General features: G+C 51.0%; 8 protein-coding genes across 8 annotated transcripts; 2 read left to right on the plus strand and 6 right to left on the minus strand.

Annotated features, from left to right (window-relative positions):
- The first annotated feature begins 161 nt into the window (after positions 1-161).
- BCR37DRAFT_15269 (uncharacterized protein) lies at positions 162-1,601 on the plus strand. The gene has a single exon (XM_040866108.1). It carries the CDS (start codon positions 401-403, stop codon positions 1,151-1,153), a length of 753 nt encoding a protein of 250 aa, XP_040728374.1. The 5' UTR covers positions 162-400; the 3' UTR covers positions 1,154-1,601.
- Positions 1,602-4,253, minus strand: BCR37DRAFT_15130 (kinase-like domain-containing protein). Its single transcript, XM_040866107.1, has one exon. The coding sequence runs from the start codon at positions 3,961-3,963 to the stop codon at positions 2,050-2,052; it is 1,914 nt and encodes a 637-aa protein (XP_040728375.1). The 5' UTR covers positions 3,964-4,253; the 3' UTR covers positions 1,602-2,049.
- Positions 3,909-5,144, minus strand: BCR37DRAFT_15426 (galactose mutarotase-like domain-containing protein). Its single transcript, XM_040866128.1, has 2 exons — positions 5,082-5,144; positions 3,909-5,044 (listed from the first exon to the last, which is right to left on the minus strand). Exon 2 carries the CDS (start codon positions 4,910-4,912, stop codon positions 4,079-4,081), a length of 834 nt encoding a protein of 277 aa, XP_040728376.1. The 5' UTR covers positions 4,913-5,044; positions 5,082-5,144; the 3' UTR covers positions 3,909-4,078.
- BCR37DRAFT_375833 (Fcf2 pre-rRNA processing-domain-containing protein) lies at positions 5,035-6,053 on the plus strand. The gene is made up of 2 exons (XM_040868460.1): positions 5,035-5,429; positions 5,611-6,053. The coding sequence occupies exons 1-2, from the start codon at positions 5,058-5,060 to the stop codon at positions 6,013-6,015; spliced, it is 777 nt and encodes a 258-aa protein (XP_040728377.1). The 5' UTR covers positions 5,035-5,057; the 3' UTR covers positions 6,016-6,053.
- On the minus strand, positions 6,038-6,952 carry BCR37DRAFT_385143 (uncharacterized protein; the record flags this gene model as incomplete). Its single annotated transcript, XM_040870323.1, has 1 exon — positions 6,038-6,952. The coding sequence occupies one exon, from the start codon at positions 6,950-6,952 to the stop codon at positions 6,038-6,040; it is 915 nt and encodes a 304-aa protein (XP_040728378.1).
- Positions 6,953-10,457: 3,505 nt separating this feature from the next.
- On the minus strand, positions 10,458-11,438 carry BCR37DRAFT_404154 (oxidoreductase; the record flags this gene model as incomplete). Its single annotated transcript, XM_040872057.1, has 1 exon — positions 10,458-11,438. Exon 1 carries the CDS (start codon positions 11,313-11,315, stop codon positions 10,458-10,460), a length of 858 nt encoding a protein of 285 aa, XP_040728379.1. The 5' UTR covers positions 11,316-11,438.
- A 183-nt stretch (positions 11,439-11,621) lies between these two features.
- BCR37DRAFT_342324 (putative mitochondrial ornithine carrier protein AmcA/Ort1) lies at positions 11,622-12,566 on the minus strand (the record flags this gene model as incomplete). The annotated part of the gene is made up of 1 exon (XM_040867426.1): positions 11,622-12,566. One exon carries the CDS (start codon positions 12,564-12,566, stop codon positions 11,622-11,624), a length of 945 nt encoding a protein of 314 aa, XP_040728380.1.
- Positions 12,567-12,673: 107 nt separating this feature from the next.
- On the minus strand, positions 12,674-15,982 carry BCR37DRAFT_390396 (Spc7 kinetochore protein-domain-containing protein; the record flags this gene model as incomplete). The annotated part of the gene is made up of 1 exon (XM_040870845.1): positions 12,674-15,982. The coding sequence occupies one exon, from the start codon at positions 15,980-15,982 to the stop codon at positions 12,674-12,676; it is 3,309 nt and encodes a 1,102-aa protein (XP_040728381.1).
- Between the last annotated feature and the right edge of the window lie 287 nt (positions 15,983-16,269).

Here is a 16,269-nt window from a genome sequence, read left to right on the forward strand (position 1 = left end):
TCAGACGCGTCCGAAGATGCTGCTCATGTGACTGCTAATCCCTGTTTTCAGGGGTGCTGGCATATGGCTAATGTCGGTGTCCTTCAAATTGGAGTCATGGACTTATCAAAAGACTACTGACTCGCTCCTCGAGCTCATATATACCTGTTCTCAAGTCGTCAGTGGCTGTGATGAGATGACAAGCATTGCTGTGGCTTATGAGAAATATATTGTGCGGTGCGACAGATAGGGAAGACTGCCATCTAGTGCTCCATTTCCACCATGCAGATCATCAACGCACATGGATGCACTCCGCTTCTCAGGAGCCATCTGTAATCTTTGAAACCGACGACCTACAGACACGTCTCGTTGGACCATTTGCGCCAGGCCACGAATGCAATAATTTTTAGCACGGGACGACATGCACTTGGTCTTCATCAAGACCGCTGTCCTAGCAACTCTCCCTTTGCTTCCTCGCCTACATGCACAACTGATGCAACTCGAGGCGACGCAACTGGTGCCTCCAGGTGAGTGCCGCAAAGTCCAATTTGACTTAGCCAGATTCATCTACGCTCCAGCTTCAGAAACCTGCACGGAGACTTGCAATAGGAATTTGATGCATACATATTTCGGAAGTCAAGATGCGAAAACGGAACCTTGGACGCATCGGGTCATGACAGCTGCGAAGATACGTCTGCAAAGCGTACTCGAGGATCTCCAATTCAACGAAGCGTGCATGGTTGGCTTCTTCCTTTGTATCCTAAAGCAAGAGGCACGATCACTTGATCTGCTAGGCGAGCTTGCTAGGGAAAAAAATTGCTTTTGCATGGTTAGTCTTCTCATGGAGCGACTGCAGCCTCCTATTGGCAATCAGACCTGGTTTATGGACATGCACTTCCGGGTCAACAGTTGCGAGTTGATTGACGTGATTCAGAGGTTGGAGCTTTCGTCTTGGCAGATTTATAATGCGTCAGTACTTGAGCAAGTCACGTGCGAGGAAGACAACTGCTGGTGTGACTTAAATGGCACTCGTGTGTGTGAAGGAACTGCAGAGGCCAAATGGTCCCGCTTCCACCAGACGCTAGACGTGCTGGCAAGCCTTTTTCGCGCGGGTCAAGTCCTGTATTGCATGGGTATCGCTTGCATGTACTTCAATCTGGGCGCATTGCTGTGAAGATAAACGTCATTGTCAGTCCTAGATTGTAGTCGATACGATTGTGCATGTGAGAGCAGAGTTCTGAAAGCCTAGATTAGCACTGACTAGAGCATGCCAATGGATTTCATACAAGCTCAGAGACAATCAGGCCGAATGTCAACATTGTTAACATCATTTGACTCTGAGGGCAGATCACTAGATCCACAAACTGGAAGTTTGGTCGTCGCCTCAGCACCTTGTTGACTTGCTTAATTCCAAGTTCGACCATGGGGGGCTTTTTCAGATGTCACAGCCAATTCTCGACCCGTCACGCCTTCAGCTAATCTGCAATGGAAGCCATCACTTCAACAGTCAACCATGCAGAACTTGACAGAGTACATTTTAAATCCTTCGGAGTCTCTGCGACAGCAATTGTGCTTCTGCAGGCAAAGTTCTTGGCCCGCAGCGAGAATCTAGGCAGCCTATTGATAGGATACGTCCAATGCACACTTCAACGGGAAGACCAAGTCAAATTGGTCAGGTGCGTGAGGTTATTTCGTTCGCCTTGAATCTCAAACGGGCGCGAGGTTGCTCATTCCAACCCTGTCCTCGTCACAGCTAGTGGATGTTCTAGCAACTGAAATCGACTTACAATTCAACCTTTACCGCAAAGTACATTCGTCGGCGCCGGGATCATGTATTGATTATTCAGGTCAAGCAACACAACACATCCTGTCTTCCAAGATAAAAGACGATGACTGCTTTGCCGCAATCAGATCAGAAATGCATTACCAAAAAGCATTGAACACCTGACGGGAATTTGACAAGTATGTGTCCGTGGCTGCGCAAAGAATAACTGTCTTGAGTCCGCCAGCAATTAGCTGATGGCAAAATTAGCTTTTCCCCGACATAAAGCCTGTTGCGTGTCGCTGCAATCAAACACAGAGCAAGCGCGATGGCAGCATATAGCAGAACAAAATGAATAATGCAGTCATGAGCGCACAGATCTGCGTTGCGCTCATACCTCGCTGCCGGCAAAGCGTCAGCACTCCTACACTTGCTGCTAGAAGGACTAAGCCAATCGTCGAGACAGCGTCAGGACTACACCTCGTGCTGACCAGAGCAAAGTGAATGACCAGGACCAATGGGAACAGATTTTGGAAGAGTTTAGAGGGTGTAAGCGACGACGCGCTCACTTGTGGCTCAAGCAGCGCAAGCTTTTCACCGGGACCAACGGTTGACAGACTCTTTTCAGTGGCATGAGTGGTTTGTGGCTGTACAGGATCGTGCTGCAATGCTGCAGGTCGTCCACCGGGCAAGCTCGACAAGCGGCGCAACCCAGTGCTTGGCAATGCGATATCAGCAATCGTCGAAGAGGTCGACCAGGGTCGTTGTGAAGACTGCACGAGCGATAGCAAATCCTTGCACGTCGGACGATTGAGCGCATGTGGCGCCAGCAATTTTGAAAGGAGCAAGTCGAGCTCTTTGTGGGGTTGTCTCCTATCGCTGTCATAGCCAGCAAACTCGGCAATCTCAGTGCGCAATTGGTTGAAGTCACTCTCAGGTGTGAGGTAAGGAAGCTGGCCCTCGTGTGTCATGAAGTAGAGTATCATGCCGAGAGAAAAAATGTCGGCAGCCTGCGTCCACGGCTCGCCACGCACAATTTCTGGTGCAGTATAGAGGAGTGTGCCTGTGCCACCCTTGCGTGCATCGGCATTGTTGGACAGTCCGAATTGAGCTTCACCAAAGTCAGACACAACGGCTCTGGGTAATGGTGCACGGGTATCATCGCGAAAGTCGAGAAGACAATTTGATGGTTTGAGGTCTCGGTGAATGACATCCTGTTCATGCAATATAGCCATGCCTGCGACCAGATCTTTGAAGATGGAGAAGATGATATCCATAGTCATACCACCGAGAGTTTCCTCTGCCATCTCACCACGTGACTGCCTTCGATGCCGTGCTTTCAATTCTTGCACAGTAGGTTCCACTTTGCCACAACGGCGCAAAACATAGGCTTCGAGATCACCGCCGTTGCAATGCTCTTGTAGGATGTGTAGAACAGGTATGCGTGGCCCCTGCAAGGACAACTGTGCATGCTCCAACCAAACGTGATTGTAGCGAACAAGGTTCTCATGCTGAAACTTGAGACTCTGTACCTCGCGAAGCATTTTTGTCAGCCAGGCATGCGAATCGCCGACACTACAGCGCTTGAGTGCAAAAGTCCCGAGATCGCAGTCTTCCAAGACATGACGCACTTTGCTCACTTCACCGCGTCCACCGCGTCCCAGTAGTCCTTCGACGACAAAGAAACGGTCAAAGTAGCCATCGTTGAATGCGCTGGGCCGTATATGATCAGAGAAGTCGAAGGTAGAGTCTTCAGCGTCTCTCTCGTCAGAGACACTCTCTTCTTGCTCAAGGCAAGTGGCCAAGTACCCAAAGTACTCTGGATGGACATAACTTGCATTTGAGCCAACATCTTGCGCATCCGCTCGCAAAGGTTGTTGACACAGTGGACATAGTTCGCGCGATGAAGTGCGTTGTCCGTGCTCGAAACTAGGACGGCGCGACGTAGCGCGCATCGTGGTTGTAATGCGCCGATTGGATCGATCATAGGAGATTTGCTGGCCTTGCGGTGTGCGACTGTGTATGTTAGCATTTTGACTTTTGAAGCTTGAAGGAGGACCTACAGGACGACGGACCAATCGCTTGGCCTGCGCACGAGAAGGGCCATCACATTGGACAGCACACAGCAGTGCCAGGGTTAACGAATTTGACGTTGTTTTTGTCGGCGAATTTGTGGAGTTGCTTGAAAGTTGCAAGCGCGTCGCGTCGATGCATTCTATCATGGCAATAATGCTGTATATGTCATACAAGCTCGATACCTAGCCTTTATCTACATTGTCCATGAACGAGCTTATGGTCCTTGCCGCTTTCTCATTACAGCCCTGCGAAATCCTGTTTTCAGAGCATCGCCGTGACCGTTTGGCTTGCCGTGAAGCTCTCACCGGCGCCAAGCGTGTGCCATCTAGAGACTGCCCCTGCTTCGACGCAGACCATCTGTTGATAGCCATCTTCAGGACCAAAATCAGCCATCTTACTGCAGCCTGTCCAGGGATTCCAGAGAACGACATCTTCCAGATTCTTGCGCTTCACCTGAAAGGACGGTTTGCCATTCTCGAGAATCGTTACATCGCCCTGGACTCGAGGATAGACGCGATCAGTCTCCTGTGTGATGCCGACTTGTGCTGCAGTTTCCTTAATCTCAGACGCAGACACCTTGTCCTTGTATGTGACACCATCGAGTCCTTCAACAGAGACGTTGGCAATGTTCTTGACTCGGAAGTAGGAATGCAAGAGCGTTTGAAACTCAAAGTCCTTGCTATCGGTATTCTTCACCTGCAAGGACGTCAAGAGCTGATTAGCCGTCACCTTGACTGTATATAGCAGCTCAAATTCACTTGACCATGCAGAGCGTGCTTCGGTGTTAAGATCGGCAGACTTGAGCGAGAGTGTCGCTTCATTGCCTTGCTTATTGACAATTTGCCAGTAGCTCGTCCGGGCAAAGCCATGCTGTGGAAGCTTAGCACAAGGTCCCTCATTCGCTTTGCCAAAGACTGGAAAGACGAGCGGGATACCACCTCGAATAGCCTTGCTGCCATCGAGGTGTGCTTTTGTCGAGAGGAACAAGCGTTCATGGTTCTGTACTTTCCATGAAATGACGGTAGCGCCATATTCAGCGATTCGAGCAGAAGCACCAGTCTGCTCGTCGTAGATTGAGAATGCCTTCATCTCCATAGTCAGCAGTTGTATATATGTAGGCTCGAGTCCTGGTCATGCTGGTCAGCTAGGTCAGGGATGACAGCGTGCGAAATTCGTCTGCCACAAAAAAGTTGAGGAAAGCCAACATCTACAAGACACAACACTATCCTGCAAGTTAGCTATGCCAAAGAGAAAGGTGGACGACGTGTTGGCAGAGACGCATACACCCTCACAGCGTATTCTGAGAAACACACAAGCTGCGAGCAAGCAGACTGCGCTTGTGGCAACAGAGCAGGCTGGTGCGAGCATACCGTCTCAAGCGACTGCATTGGCTCTAACCACGGTCGACTATGAGGACGAGGATGAGCAAGATCTAGATGCTCTCCTTGATGCAGCTACAACGGCGTTAAAAGCGCAACAGGCGGCGCAGAACCCTAGAACCACACCGCAAAACGCGCCACTCATGGTTGCGAAAGACGGTGTCGTTAAACTCGACCCCGGAATATTTCATGCTGAAACAGAAAAGCTCTCTGCTGCTCAAGCTGCCCAAAGAGTAAGAAATCATCCTGTTGCTCTTTGCATGTCACACATGATGATAAACTCCAATACAAGGAGCAAGTATCTACGGAACCGTCTTGGTTCTCGCTTGCTTTGACTGTTATTTGTCATAGTTACACTGACTGTGACATGCAAAGAGCTTTTCAGCATCACAAGACATGAGCTAACTGTCACAGGCGAAAGAAAAGGGCACAGATTGGTTTGAGCTCAAGACACCAGAACTGACAGAGTCTCTGAAACGAGACCTCCAGATCCTACGAATGCGTTCTATACTTGACCCTAAACGGCATTACCGCAAGGAGAACACACGGACAGTCGGCGCAGATGCCAAGAAACTCGCTGGTCCGCGGTTTGAAGTAGGTACGCTCCTTGCTGATGCAACTGAGTCTGCAGCGCACAAAATCAGACGCAAGGACCAGAGGCAAACAATTGTTGAGGAATTGCTGGCAGATGGTGATCGGCGTGCGTACTTGAAGCGCAAGCAGGCAGAGATTGATCAGCAGAAGCGAAGTGGTGGCAAAAAGTTCTACAAAGGCGTCAAGGACAGACGCGGTTCACGATTCAGTAAGGCCGCCAATTAATATATAGGCTAGGTCAATATCATTATACTTCCACATCACCAAACTTGTTGCGACGAGGTTGCTTGTTGCTTGCCATTGGATGTGAACCATTCTCAACAAAGTCGACACCAAAGCCTGCGCGTTCTTGGTCGAGCAACTTGTCAAACTCGCTTTGTGAACGTGCCTTGTCCTCTGGCAGTCTGCTCTCAGAGTCTGAGCCTCTGCTTGTCGATTGAGCAGGCAATTTGGCAGGGGATACACTATCGTCTGGCGGTGGCGTGAATGGATCTGCCGTTGCTGTCTGATTCGCTTGTTGTCCAGCAGCACGAGCATTAGGATCACGTCCACTGCGTAGCTTCTCCCAAGCAGTCTGTGGACGTCCTCCGTTCTCTCCACGCAACTGCTGCCATACATTCGATTGATGTTGCGGCTCTTGCGAGCTAGCCATCGGACCAGGTCCATTGAAGGGTGTACGTAGACTAGCGTCCACAGGCCGGCTTGGGTCAGCTGGCATACCCTCATTCGCAGCATCCATAGGCATGTCTGTCGTTGATTTCTGCTCCCAAACGCGAATCTCACCCAAGGGACCACCGCGTCTGATCTTGTCTTGCTGTTCCACCTGTACCTCCCTGATGGCCTTCATCACGCGGTGTTGAGATTCCTTTGGCATGGTCTGAACCGTTGAAGCCGCTGAGATGCTCCCAACGACAACACCGATCTGCATACCCACCACTGTGCTTCCACCAATGAAGAAGAGTGCACGTCCAGGAAACTTGGTCAATGGCCATAACTTGCGACGACGCATCCCCAAGATGGCTACAACAGCACCAATCATGGACCCAATCCGCGCATCGTTCCGTACTTGACGGCCGCATTTTTCGAGCGTTGCAAATTCATCAGGGGTGAGGTCTGCTTGTAGCTTTACCCTCACCTTTTCAAAGAGACCAAAGCCACTCATGTTGGCAGGTTGGCAAGAAAGAATTGAAGCTTTGTCAGTCGCGCTCTGGATGACGTCCACTTTGCGGAGTGACACGAATCAGATGGATGGGCAAGATATCGACGTATTACGGTGTCTGTCCGTCAAAGCAAGCAAGAGCGCAGCAAGAACAGAAACATATCAAAGATCAGAGGAAGACAAGAGTGAAAAGAAAAGATTCGATTCTGATTTTATGTGGACGCCATGGAAGACCCCTGGACAGCAAACCAAGCGGGAACTCAGCAGCAAGCCGGCGCCAGTTATCCCAAATGTTTTGATCACCTCGGAGACAAGAACCTAGCGACACGTCGCGTCTTGAGGGTGAGATTCATGCTGAAGCATCGAGATAATGTGGTGCAATGGGTGATAATTGATGTCGGAAAGCAACTTTGGTTGAGGATCAACTCAGCAATAAGTCGTCAGGGTAGTTGCATGGTCGTCATTCCTGAGAAGGCGAGCATAGAGTGGCCTATTTGGATCTTGCTCTAGTCTTTCTTCTCTTACGCTTGAGTCGTCTGACTCGCTTCTTTCTCCACTCTGAGGCACTAGTTAGCAGATGCAAGAGAAGGCATTGGCAGTGAACATACTTGCTCTCATACTGGTATGAGGTGCTTTGCCTAGTGGATCTTTCTTGAGGGGAGTGGTTGGTACGAGAGGAGTCCGCGCTCAAGGGCCGGGGCAGGGCACGCAGCAACTCCACTCGGCTAAATTTATGTTTGGGCCAGCGTGACTCGACTTTTGGGGGCCACAAACGGGGGTGCAGCGTCAGTAGAAGGGCTAGCACTTCTGAAAGACTGTCAGATAGGTACACCATGCATATCGATGTGTATGGACGCTTTCTCAGACCATCTGCATCATGTCCAGAGCATAGAAGGCCAAGGAAGCAGCAATTGGAGCGAATCTCACGCTGAAAATGGCCCTGAAATCAGTCTCAACTACTTCCTTGCCAGCAGTCACACGACGCATGTATGAATGACTTAGCTAGACAAATTTTCCAAGCTCTCAAACCAGCCTGCATCGCCCTCTCTAATGTCACGCTCGCTCCAAACTATGGGACAGACGACGCACCGCGCACGCCACCCGTCATTCAGCTAGATGACTTGCTCGCTGCTACCCAAAAGTTGAGCCCTATTCCTGTTCCTCAGAGTGTCGGCAACTATGTATTTATGCCAATCAAGCCACTGCTTGTTGCTGATGCCCCAGAAGACGTGCTTGAACGCGTCTTTGCTGTTCTTGCTTGGTTGATGCAAACAGAGTGGTATGTTGACAATGAAGACATGACTGCGCAGCTGTTGATGCTGCACAGCACATTCCTGGCAAGGGCAAAGACTGAAGAGCTCAAGTTGTCGATTGTCAAGGCGATTAATGTCTTGTTCGACCATGCAGGCGGTAGCATCCAAGTTCTCAAGGCACGACCTACATTAGCCCATCTGGCTACAAGTCTGCTGAATGACGCAGGACTTGTCGAGCTTCAAGAGATGTCGCTCATCGCGCTACAGACCCTCTATCGACACATTGACCCCGACACGGCTGCATCCTTCCTACCGGGAACAGTCTCACGCTTGTCTCGAATCTTGACCAAGCCAGGACAAAAGTCTGTTGTCCTCGTTGCAGGCATCACACTCCTTCAATTAAGCACCACCAAAAGTGTTTCAGGTGACGCTTATACCGGTTACCGCGCTGGCAAGTGGTTCGATGCAACCGCTGCGCAGCTTCACATGGCACTCACACCGATCCTTGCACATTTGCTGCAATCAGATCGTGAGGCAGTGTTGGAGGCTACATGCAGGCTTTGTACGACCCTGTTGCGAACTCAGCTCAATCCTGTGCGATTTGTCGAATTTTTACTTCAAGTGCGGCCAGAGGCACTAGATGAGGCACAGCACGACGCAATCGCCGACATCATCCACACCTATATCGACAGCATTGTGCGCATACTACAAAGCGCGGATGAAGGCAAAAAGCGCAATATGCTAAAATCAATGACCTGTGCATTCACAAAGCTACATCCGGCGAGTAGTTCTTTGCTTTCCGATAAACTCTTGCAAGAGATTCTCGAATTTGTCCAGTTTGAGGAGGGATTTCATCTCATCAAGAGTGTCGATGAGCTTGAACCCCCAATGCCCCCTCGCATCAAGCATCTGACACAAGAAGCGCAAGATTGTTTGTGTGCACTGCTGCATGTCCTCAAGCCGACGTTTGAGGTACCGCTTGATACGCAGGAGGGCTTCTACATTGCACAACAACTTGGGCAGTCTACGTTTAGCCATGCATTACTCCATTTGAATGATCAGGCAGATCTCTCTCAGCTATCGATTCTACAGCGAGCTACGGAGGAAGGACCCTTATTCAAGCCACAACTCAGATATGTCTTGTTTCCCTTATTGGCACTCAAGCAATCAAATCGTTATGTCCTCGATGAGGTGGCGGCGCTGTGCCTATATGAGAGTACGGCGGCGATGATTGTGGATCAGGCAGATTACCTCGTCAACAGTCTTTCACTTGCCTTTGCTACATTGGACATCACCCCCAATACGCCGCGCATGCTGGGATTGCTCTGTCGTCTTTCACCGGGCATGGTGAATCTCGTTGATGATGCCGTTGAAGCGTTCTTTGACGTTCTCGACGCATATCATGGCTATCAAGGTATTGTTACTGGTATTTTTGAAGGACTTGAAGGTGTCGTCACTGCAGCTGCTGGCCAGATTGCGGAACCAGACAATTTCGCAAAAGCCATCGAGACAGACACTCTGACGACGCCCGCTCAAGAAGAGGATGACGAAGCTGCAGAGCCAGAGGCGAGTCCAGCATACATGGTAGTCCTCAAAATTTGCCGCAAAGGACAACTCTTCCTGTCGCATGAAGACCCCCAAATTCGCATCAACTTGCTGGCCATGCTCGAACAAGGATTCGCTGTCCTGGCTACTAACGAGAATCTATTCTTGCCGTTCATCCACTTGGTTTGGCCACCACTCTGTCATCTGCTGGATGATCCACAAGCATATGTCGTTGCTGCGGCATATCGTCTTGTTACTAAGTGCATCACGTACTCAGGAGCCTTCATGCGTCGTCGTGTCACAGAGGATGTCCTCTGGCGCATTCAAGAAGTGTTAATGCCTCCAAAGGACGCAAGAGGAAATTTGATTCATTCAAAGGCTTTCACGATGGTGACGTTGATGCACTCTACAAGCAAACCTAGGGAAGAGGAAGACAATATTCGAGCGGCAGTCATTGGCGATGCGCGCTCAAAAAGGGGGATTCAAGCACCGGGCCAGGAAATTGGGTTGGGCCCTGCAGGTCATCGCAGCTGGCAAGGGACCGCACGTCGCAAAGTGGCTGAAGGGATCGAGATAACACTAGCAACGATTGTTCGCGATGCTGGGTTGCAACCTCCCGAGCTTGCTGGTGTCATGGGAATGGTCAAGACATTGAGTGATCGAAGCGAGTTGCTGCAGCGGGTCGTGGCCGAGCAAGCTGCATCAGAGCTCTAGAGAGGGTTCGAGCTTGGATCCCAGCTGGTTGTCAAGCCTTCCTCGAGGCCATCCAGCTCTTCCATGTCCTTGTCTGACAGCTTAAAGTGAAAGACATTGATGTTGTCCAAGATGCGCGAAGGTGTGATGCTCTTGGGTAAAGGCATGAATCCCTTTTGGATTGACCAGCGAATGAGGATCTGTGCGGCACTGACCTGGTGCCTTTGTGCGATGTCAAGGACTGTAGGGTGCGTCAAGCACATACCCCGCGTAACGGGTGCCCATGCAGCCATAGCGATATCACGCTGCCTGCAAAAATCAACAAGCTCCCGTCGCTGAAGGAATGGATGCAGCTCCATTTGATTGCACACGGGTCGATGCTTCTCAACTTCAGCAGAATCTAGTAGTTCTTGTAGATGATGTATGCCATAGTTGCTGACACCTGCTGCTCGAATGTCACCACGATCCACCGATTCGCACATGGCGTGCCACTGCCCTAGTCGCTCCTCACGCGTCCCATACGGCGCATGAATCAAGTAGAGGTCGATAAAGGATGGCTGTTCAGGGAAGCTTAAATTGCGTAGTGACTCTTGAATAGCTTTCTGCGTTTGTGCATAGCCTCGGCACCCGGGCGGCAGCTTTGTAGTGATAAAGACATCATGGCGCTTCAAGCCAGCCTGTTGTAGGCCCTGCGCGACGAGATGCTCGTTTCTGTAAGCCAAAGCGGTGTCAAAATGGCGATACCCAGCTTCGACTGCCTTTTGCACAGCCTTTACACAATCCTCGCCACGCGCTTCGTAGACTCCAAAGCCTAGGACGGGCATTTGGACGCCATTAGCAAGTTTCACAGTCTGCATGGCTCCTTTTCTCAGCATGTACAATGTCAATGTGTAGTCTATTGTAAGGCCGCATGGTGAGCTGCGACCTCACAACGGCTCGGTGGCCTACCGATCAGATGGCATGGCGCATGCCCCGGACTTGCTGTGCTGGCGACCCTTTTATATACTCTCTTTTTACCTTTTCCATACTTAACCTCTTGAACATCTCAATACTCGCGGCTATTACATACGCATAGCTGCTTGAGTGGTGAAAATGGAGGAGGAGCGACGTAAGGAACCAAAGGCCTTCATCTATGGAGTCGTCTATAATTTTGTTACAAAGTGAACTTGCTGCAGCTTCAATCACATATAGTGCTTGCACAGCGTCTCATACACCCAAAAGATGAGGGCATTAGAAGGTGCTGCTCGACAGACAGTCACGCCCCATCCCTTGAAGTAGCCACGCATGCCATTTCTCGCATAGACCTCTTTGACGACATCGGCAAAGGATGTTCGAGCTTGACTGGTCTGCATGCGTGACTTGATGGTGTCGAAGGGGAAGAAGAGCGTGTTGTAGCCCACGCCAGCAGCAGCACCACTCATCAGCATGTCTGTCTGTGAGTTCATCTGTTTTGTTGTACCGGAAGGCCGGAGCGAGCGAAGCATTAGCTCATAGATGGAGAACCAGCACAGTGACCCACCAGACTCGCGACAGAGCGTCGATACTTGCCCTCGCCAGAATCCACGCAGCCCGTCCGTCTTGTGGATTTGCGAAATAAGTGCAAAGACGCCAGGCTGTTGCATCGCTGCGGTATGCATCCTTCGTGAACCTGTCGCCGTCGCTGCTTTGGGTAAAGCCATGGGACTTTGGCTCGTTTGAACTTGTAGCCTGCACTTAACAAGCTCCACAGGCGTCAAGACAAATGAAGTGGCTGCACCACTCATTGAGCCAGCCAGCATGATATCCACCACCCGTGTCTCCCCTACAGGTGCTGCATCCTGTCCACGCACCGTCCGTACCAATTCTTGCGCCTTGGCAAAAGCGACAAAGAGCATAGCATTCTCTACCATAGCACCCCATAGCGGCGCACTGAGACCTCTGTATAATCCACGATACCCATCCGACTTGACTGTCCGCCTGAAACAATCGAGCGTCGAGGTATACTGCTGTGACTGAGCTGTTTGTGATTGAAGGCGTACTTTGACGGTGTCGAATGGATATTCAAAGAGTTTGCCGACGACACCAGATACAGAGCCAAAGGCGATCTGTTTCAAGGCCGACTGAGGTGCTGGCGTGCCATCAGCCATCCACTAGCGATACAAGTGTGTGGATGGTGTGTTTATGGCTGAAAAGAATAACTTTGATGTACATGTTGTTGTCAAGCACAAATCATCTACACAATAGCAAAGTCAACCTAGAGACCTTCTGGCATCTTGATACTCTCCAACAGCCACCCAGGCTTCTCGCTCGCAATACCTTGCACGCGACCTGCAATGGTCCGCTCAACAGCTTTCCCATCCACTCCTCCATAGACCACTTGTACCTGCACCTCCAACGCTTCCGAGTCAAGCAACACAGGCGGCACGGTAAAGCACACCTTGAACTTTGTCCTTGATGCATACAGCAGCACCGTTGTGTCAATGCAAAGGTTGTCGTCCTGGTTAATATGCACTTTGGTTGGATGCGCACCGGCCAAGCACTTGACTTGTTCTGCCAAGACACAAACAGCGGTCCACTGCTCTTTGATGCAGGCAAGTGCTTGTTTTGGTGAGAGTCCTTGTTCAGCCAACGATGCCTGGAGTTGCGCCAAGTAGTAATTGAGCAGCGTTGCCTCGAGCCGATCAACAGGAGTCGTCTTGAGCGACAAAGACGGCACATCGCCACCTTGCAATGGAACAGACACAGCCAAACTGGACAACAAGACAAGCTGCATTGTTTGCTTGGTCACTTGAATCACCTCCCATCCACTGCGCCTACCAAGCTCCACCAAGACCCGTCGCAACTCTGCAAGCTCTGCCAAACTGAATCCACGCTGCTGTGCCGCTTCACGTTCAAGCATCGAGACTTCCTTGCCAGTCTCTGCGAGATGACTCGACAGCGCCGTCGTTTCGGCAAGGAGCATCGCTTCTTGCTGGGCAAGCTGGGCGGACAACTCGGTTTCTGCTTGTAAATGCCGTTCAACTTCTTCGTTCTCTGCAGCAAGCGCCAGTGCAGTCTCGACATCAGAAGCATCATACGCGTCTTCTTCACGCAACAATGCCTCGACACGTTCCTTCAACGCTGCATAATCCTCCTCCAGTGCAGCATGTTTTGGGAGAACTTCTGCTTCCTTCACTTCCAAGGCCTTCGCTTGTCTCTGCAAATCTTCGAAGTTACTGGCAAGTGGCTGCGATACGCCCATCATGAGATTCGTTCGCCAGGCATACCACACACCACGTGCTGCTAGCCGCGCAGCACTCTTCATATCCCGAAACTTACCCTCAAGTTCCCGCTTCCCAGGACCGTCGGCACGCCTAAATGCTTCAAACACCTCAGGATTCTCATCGTTCATCGACGCTTCCATCTCATCACACATATGTCGTCCCTCTGAGATGTAACGTGTGAGTTCACGGCATGAATGTTGATACATCTCCAATACTGGCAAGACCCCTGCATTCGCTTCCATTCGTGCAGCTTCAGCATCAACAGGCGTGTCTTGCGTCATCACCTGATTTGCATGAATCGTTTCACGTCTGCGTGTGGTGGAGAGACCCGTGAGGAAGGAGATTCCCGTCATGTCCAAGAAGGATTTGAGTGAAATGGGCGACAATGGCGTCACGGGCGCAAGCATCGCTGCTTTACCCAAGGGTGCACGACTTGGTGTTTTGAGGGGTGTCTTGGTAGGTGATGCCGAAGCCTTTCGCGCAGTCGAGGGACTTGCAACCGGTGCAACGGCCCGGACGGACTTCGGTGTGTTGGCATCTTGTTGCTGCTGCTGGCCTTGCTTGCGTGGTGTCAGCTGAGCAAGCTTCTCACGAAGGACAGAGACTCGAAGATCTGTTGTCTTGATGAGTTCCTTGCCGAATTCAGGACGATCAATGGAACGTAGGACGACTTTCGAGGGACTGTTGAAGAGGGTGACTGGCAGATCCAAAAGCGAAGCACGACGAGAAGTGGGCCGTGCTTGAGGTGTACTCGGTGCTGGTGCTTCAACAACAGGAGCAATGGGTAATGGTGCAGGCGATAGCCCTTCCAACATGGGTGAGCGAACGGCACCTGTACTCAATGAATACCGCTTCTTAGGTGATGCCGTCTTGACGACTACCTTTGCCTTTTCTGGTGACGCAACTGGTGTTCTTGCAGCAGCAGCAGTGTGGCTAATGACGCGCGTAAAAGACATGTCAATTTCTGTTGTTTCGCCACGGTCCATCATGGAGATATCCGGTGAATCAGGTCCACTCCTGTCAATGTTTCCGAGAACAGTCGTCATATCCATTGTGACATCTTCTGCATCATCACCACATGCGCTGGCATCTGCCATACTGACATCCATAGGGCTAGCAGGGACCTGTTGAGCGCCCCATGAGAAATCCATGCCAAATGCTTGCTTCACTGGAGATTTTGTCTTGGGTGTAGCCTTCTTGACTGGTGAAGCACGCTTGGGCGTTGTGACACGCACCATGACTTTTCGGCTCGCAGAACGTGCAGGTGAAGCAAGAGCAGCTGTGCGTACGGGAGTAGAACGAGGTTGAAGCACATCAATCTCAGTGGCTGATCCTTCGCCAATGAACGCTCGTTGAGTATCATCTTCAACAGTAGCGACAGTGTGAGAGGTATGATCTGATGCCGTTTCCGATTTGACTGGAGATTGACCCATGAGTTGTGCTTGAAAGACACGCGTCTCTTCCATGGATACTTCACTGTCATCCTCTTCTCCCTGCTCGTCTATTTGAGCTTGCAGCAGTCCTCCAATAGGACGCGTCATGTCCATCGACATGTCTTGCTCGAGGATTGCTGCAGTTTGCTTGCGAGGCGACTGACTTGCCAAGGAGACAGGATGAATCTGTCCCAATGCACGCGTCATATCCATACTCTCATCTGCATCAGCGGAGAGATCCATCGCAGCAGCAGCACGTCGAAAGGGCGATGCGACTTGGCGTTTGGGTGTGTGCTGGCGTGTCAAAGTGGGTACAACGTCAGTCAGATCCATGGCAGCGGTATCATCTTCACCAGCAAGTTCATCCTCCTCACTGTCTGACGATGCAGCATCGAGATCCTTGTTGTGCTGCAGCAAAGGGTTACTCAGCTTGAATGCTGGTGCAGCCGCAGTGGACGGTGGAAAGACGGCAGTTAAATCCATGGTCAGATCATCATTGCTATCATCTGCTCCCCGACCGATAGGTGAACGCGCTGGTGATGCACGACGCGGCGACCTTCTCGGAGAAGCAGCAGTGCCTGATTCAGGCGGTGATGCCCCTACCTTTTCAAACAAGCGCACACTTGCATGGGATGCGAACGAGACGCGTCGATTGAGTGATTTGCGACGCTTTTCAGCACTCCCGGAGACTTGCTTCGAAGCGGAGTGGATGGGGATGAAGGCGATTGTGTGTGCATCGTCGCCGTTTCCCTTGAGAATGCCGCGTGCTTGTTTTGGGGGAGGTTGACGGGCGCTGGGAGGAGTGGAGAATGACTTTGCGCGTTTCCTGGTGAAGGTCGGCGTGGCCGGGACATTCTCCTTGTTCATGGCTGGGTGTGTGTGTAGTTACTGTAGTAGCAGTCTGTCGCTTGTTGATGTTTTCTTGTTTTGATCTGGTTGCATGCACGTGTCATTGAAGTTGAGTGAGCATAGTAGAAAAAAGAAGGGTCTACTGCTGCTCGAGTTGTCAGCTAGGGATGTCTTCTTGCTCTCTCTTTTCACTGCTCTGACATGTAAGCATTTCTATGATGTGGTTATGTGACTGCTCCTTCTGCTCTATTCTTAGCGCCCACAACAAATCGCGTCGAGAAGAAGAAAAACTGGCGACTCAGCTA

Source organism: Protomyces lactucae-debilis (genome assembly GCF_002105105.1).
Source record: "Protomyces lactucae-debilis strain 12-1054 chromosome Unknown BCR37scaffold_1, whole genome shotgun sequence".
Taxonomy (NCBI): domain Eukaryota; kingdom Fungi; phylum Ascomycota; class Taphrinomycetes; order Taphrinales; family Protomycetaceae; genus Protomyces; species Protomyces lactucae-debilis.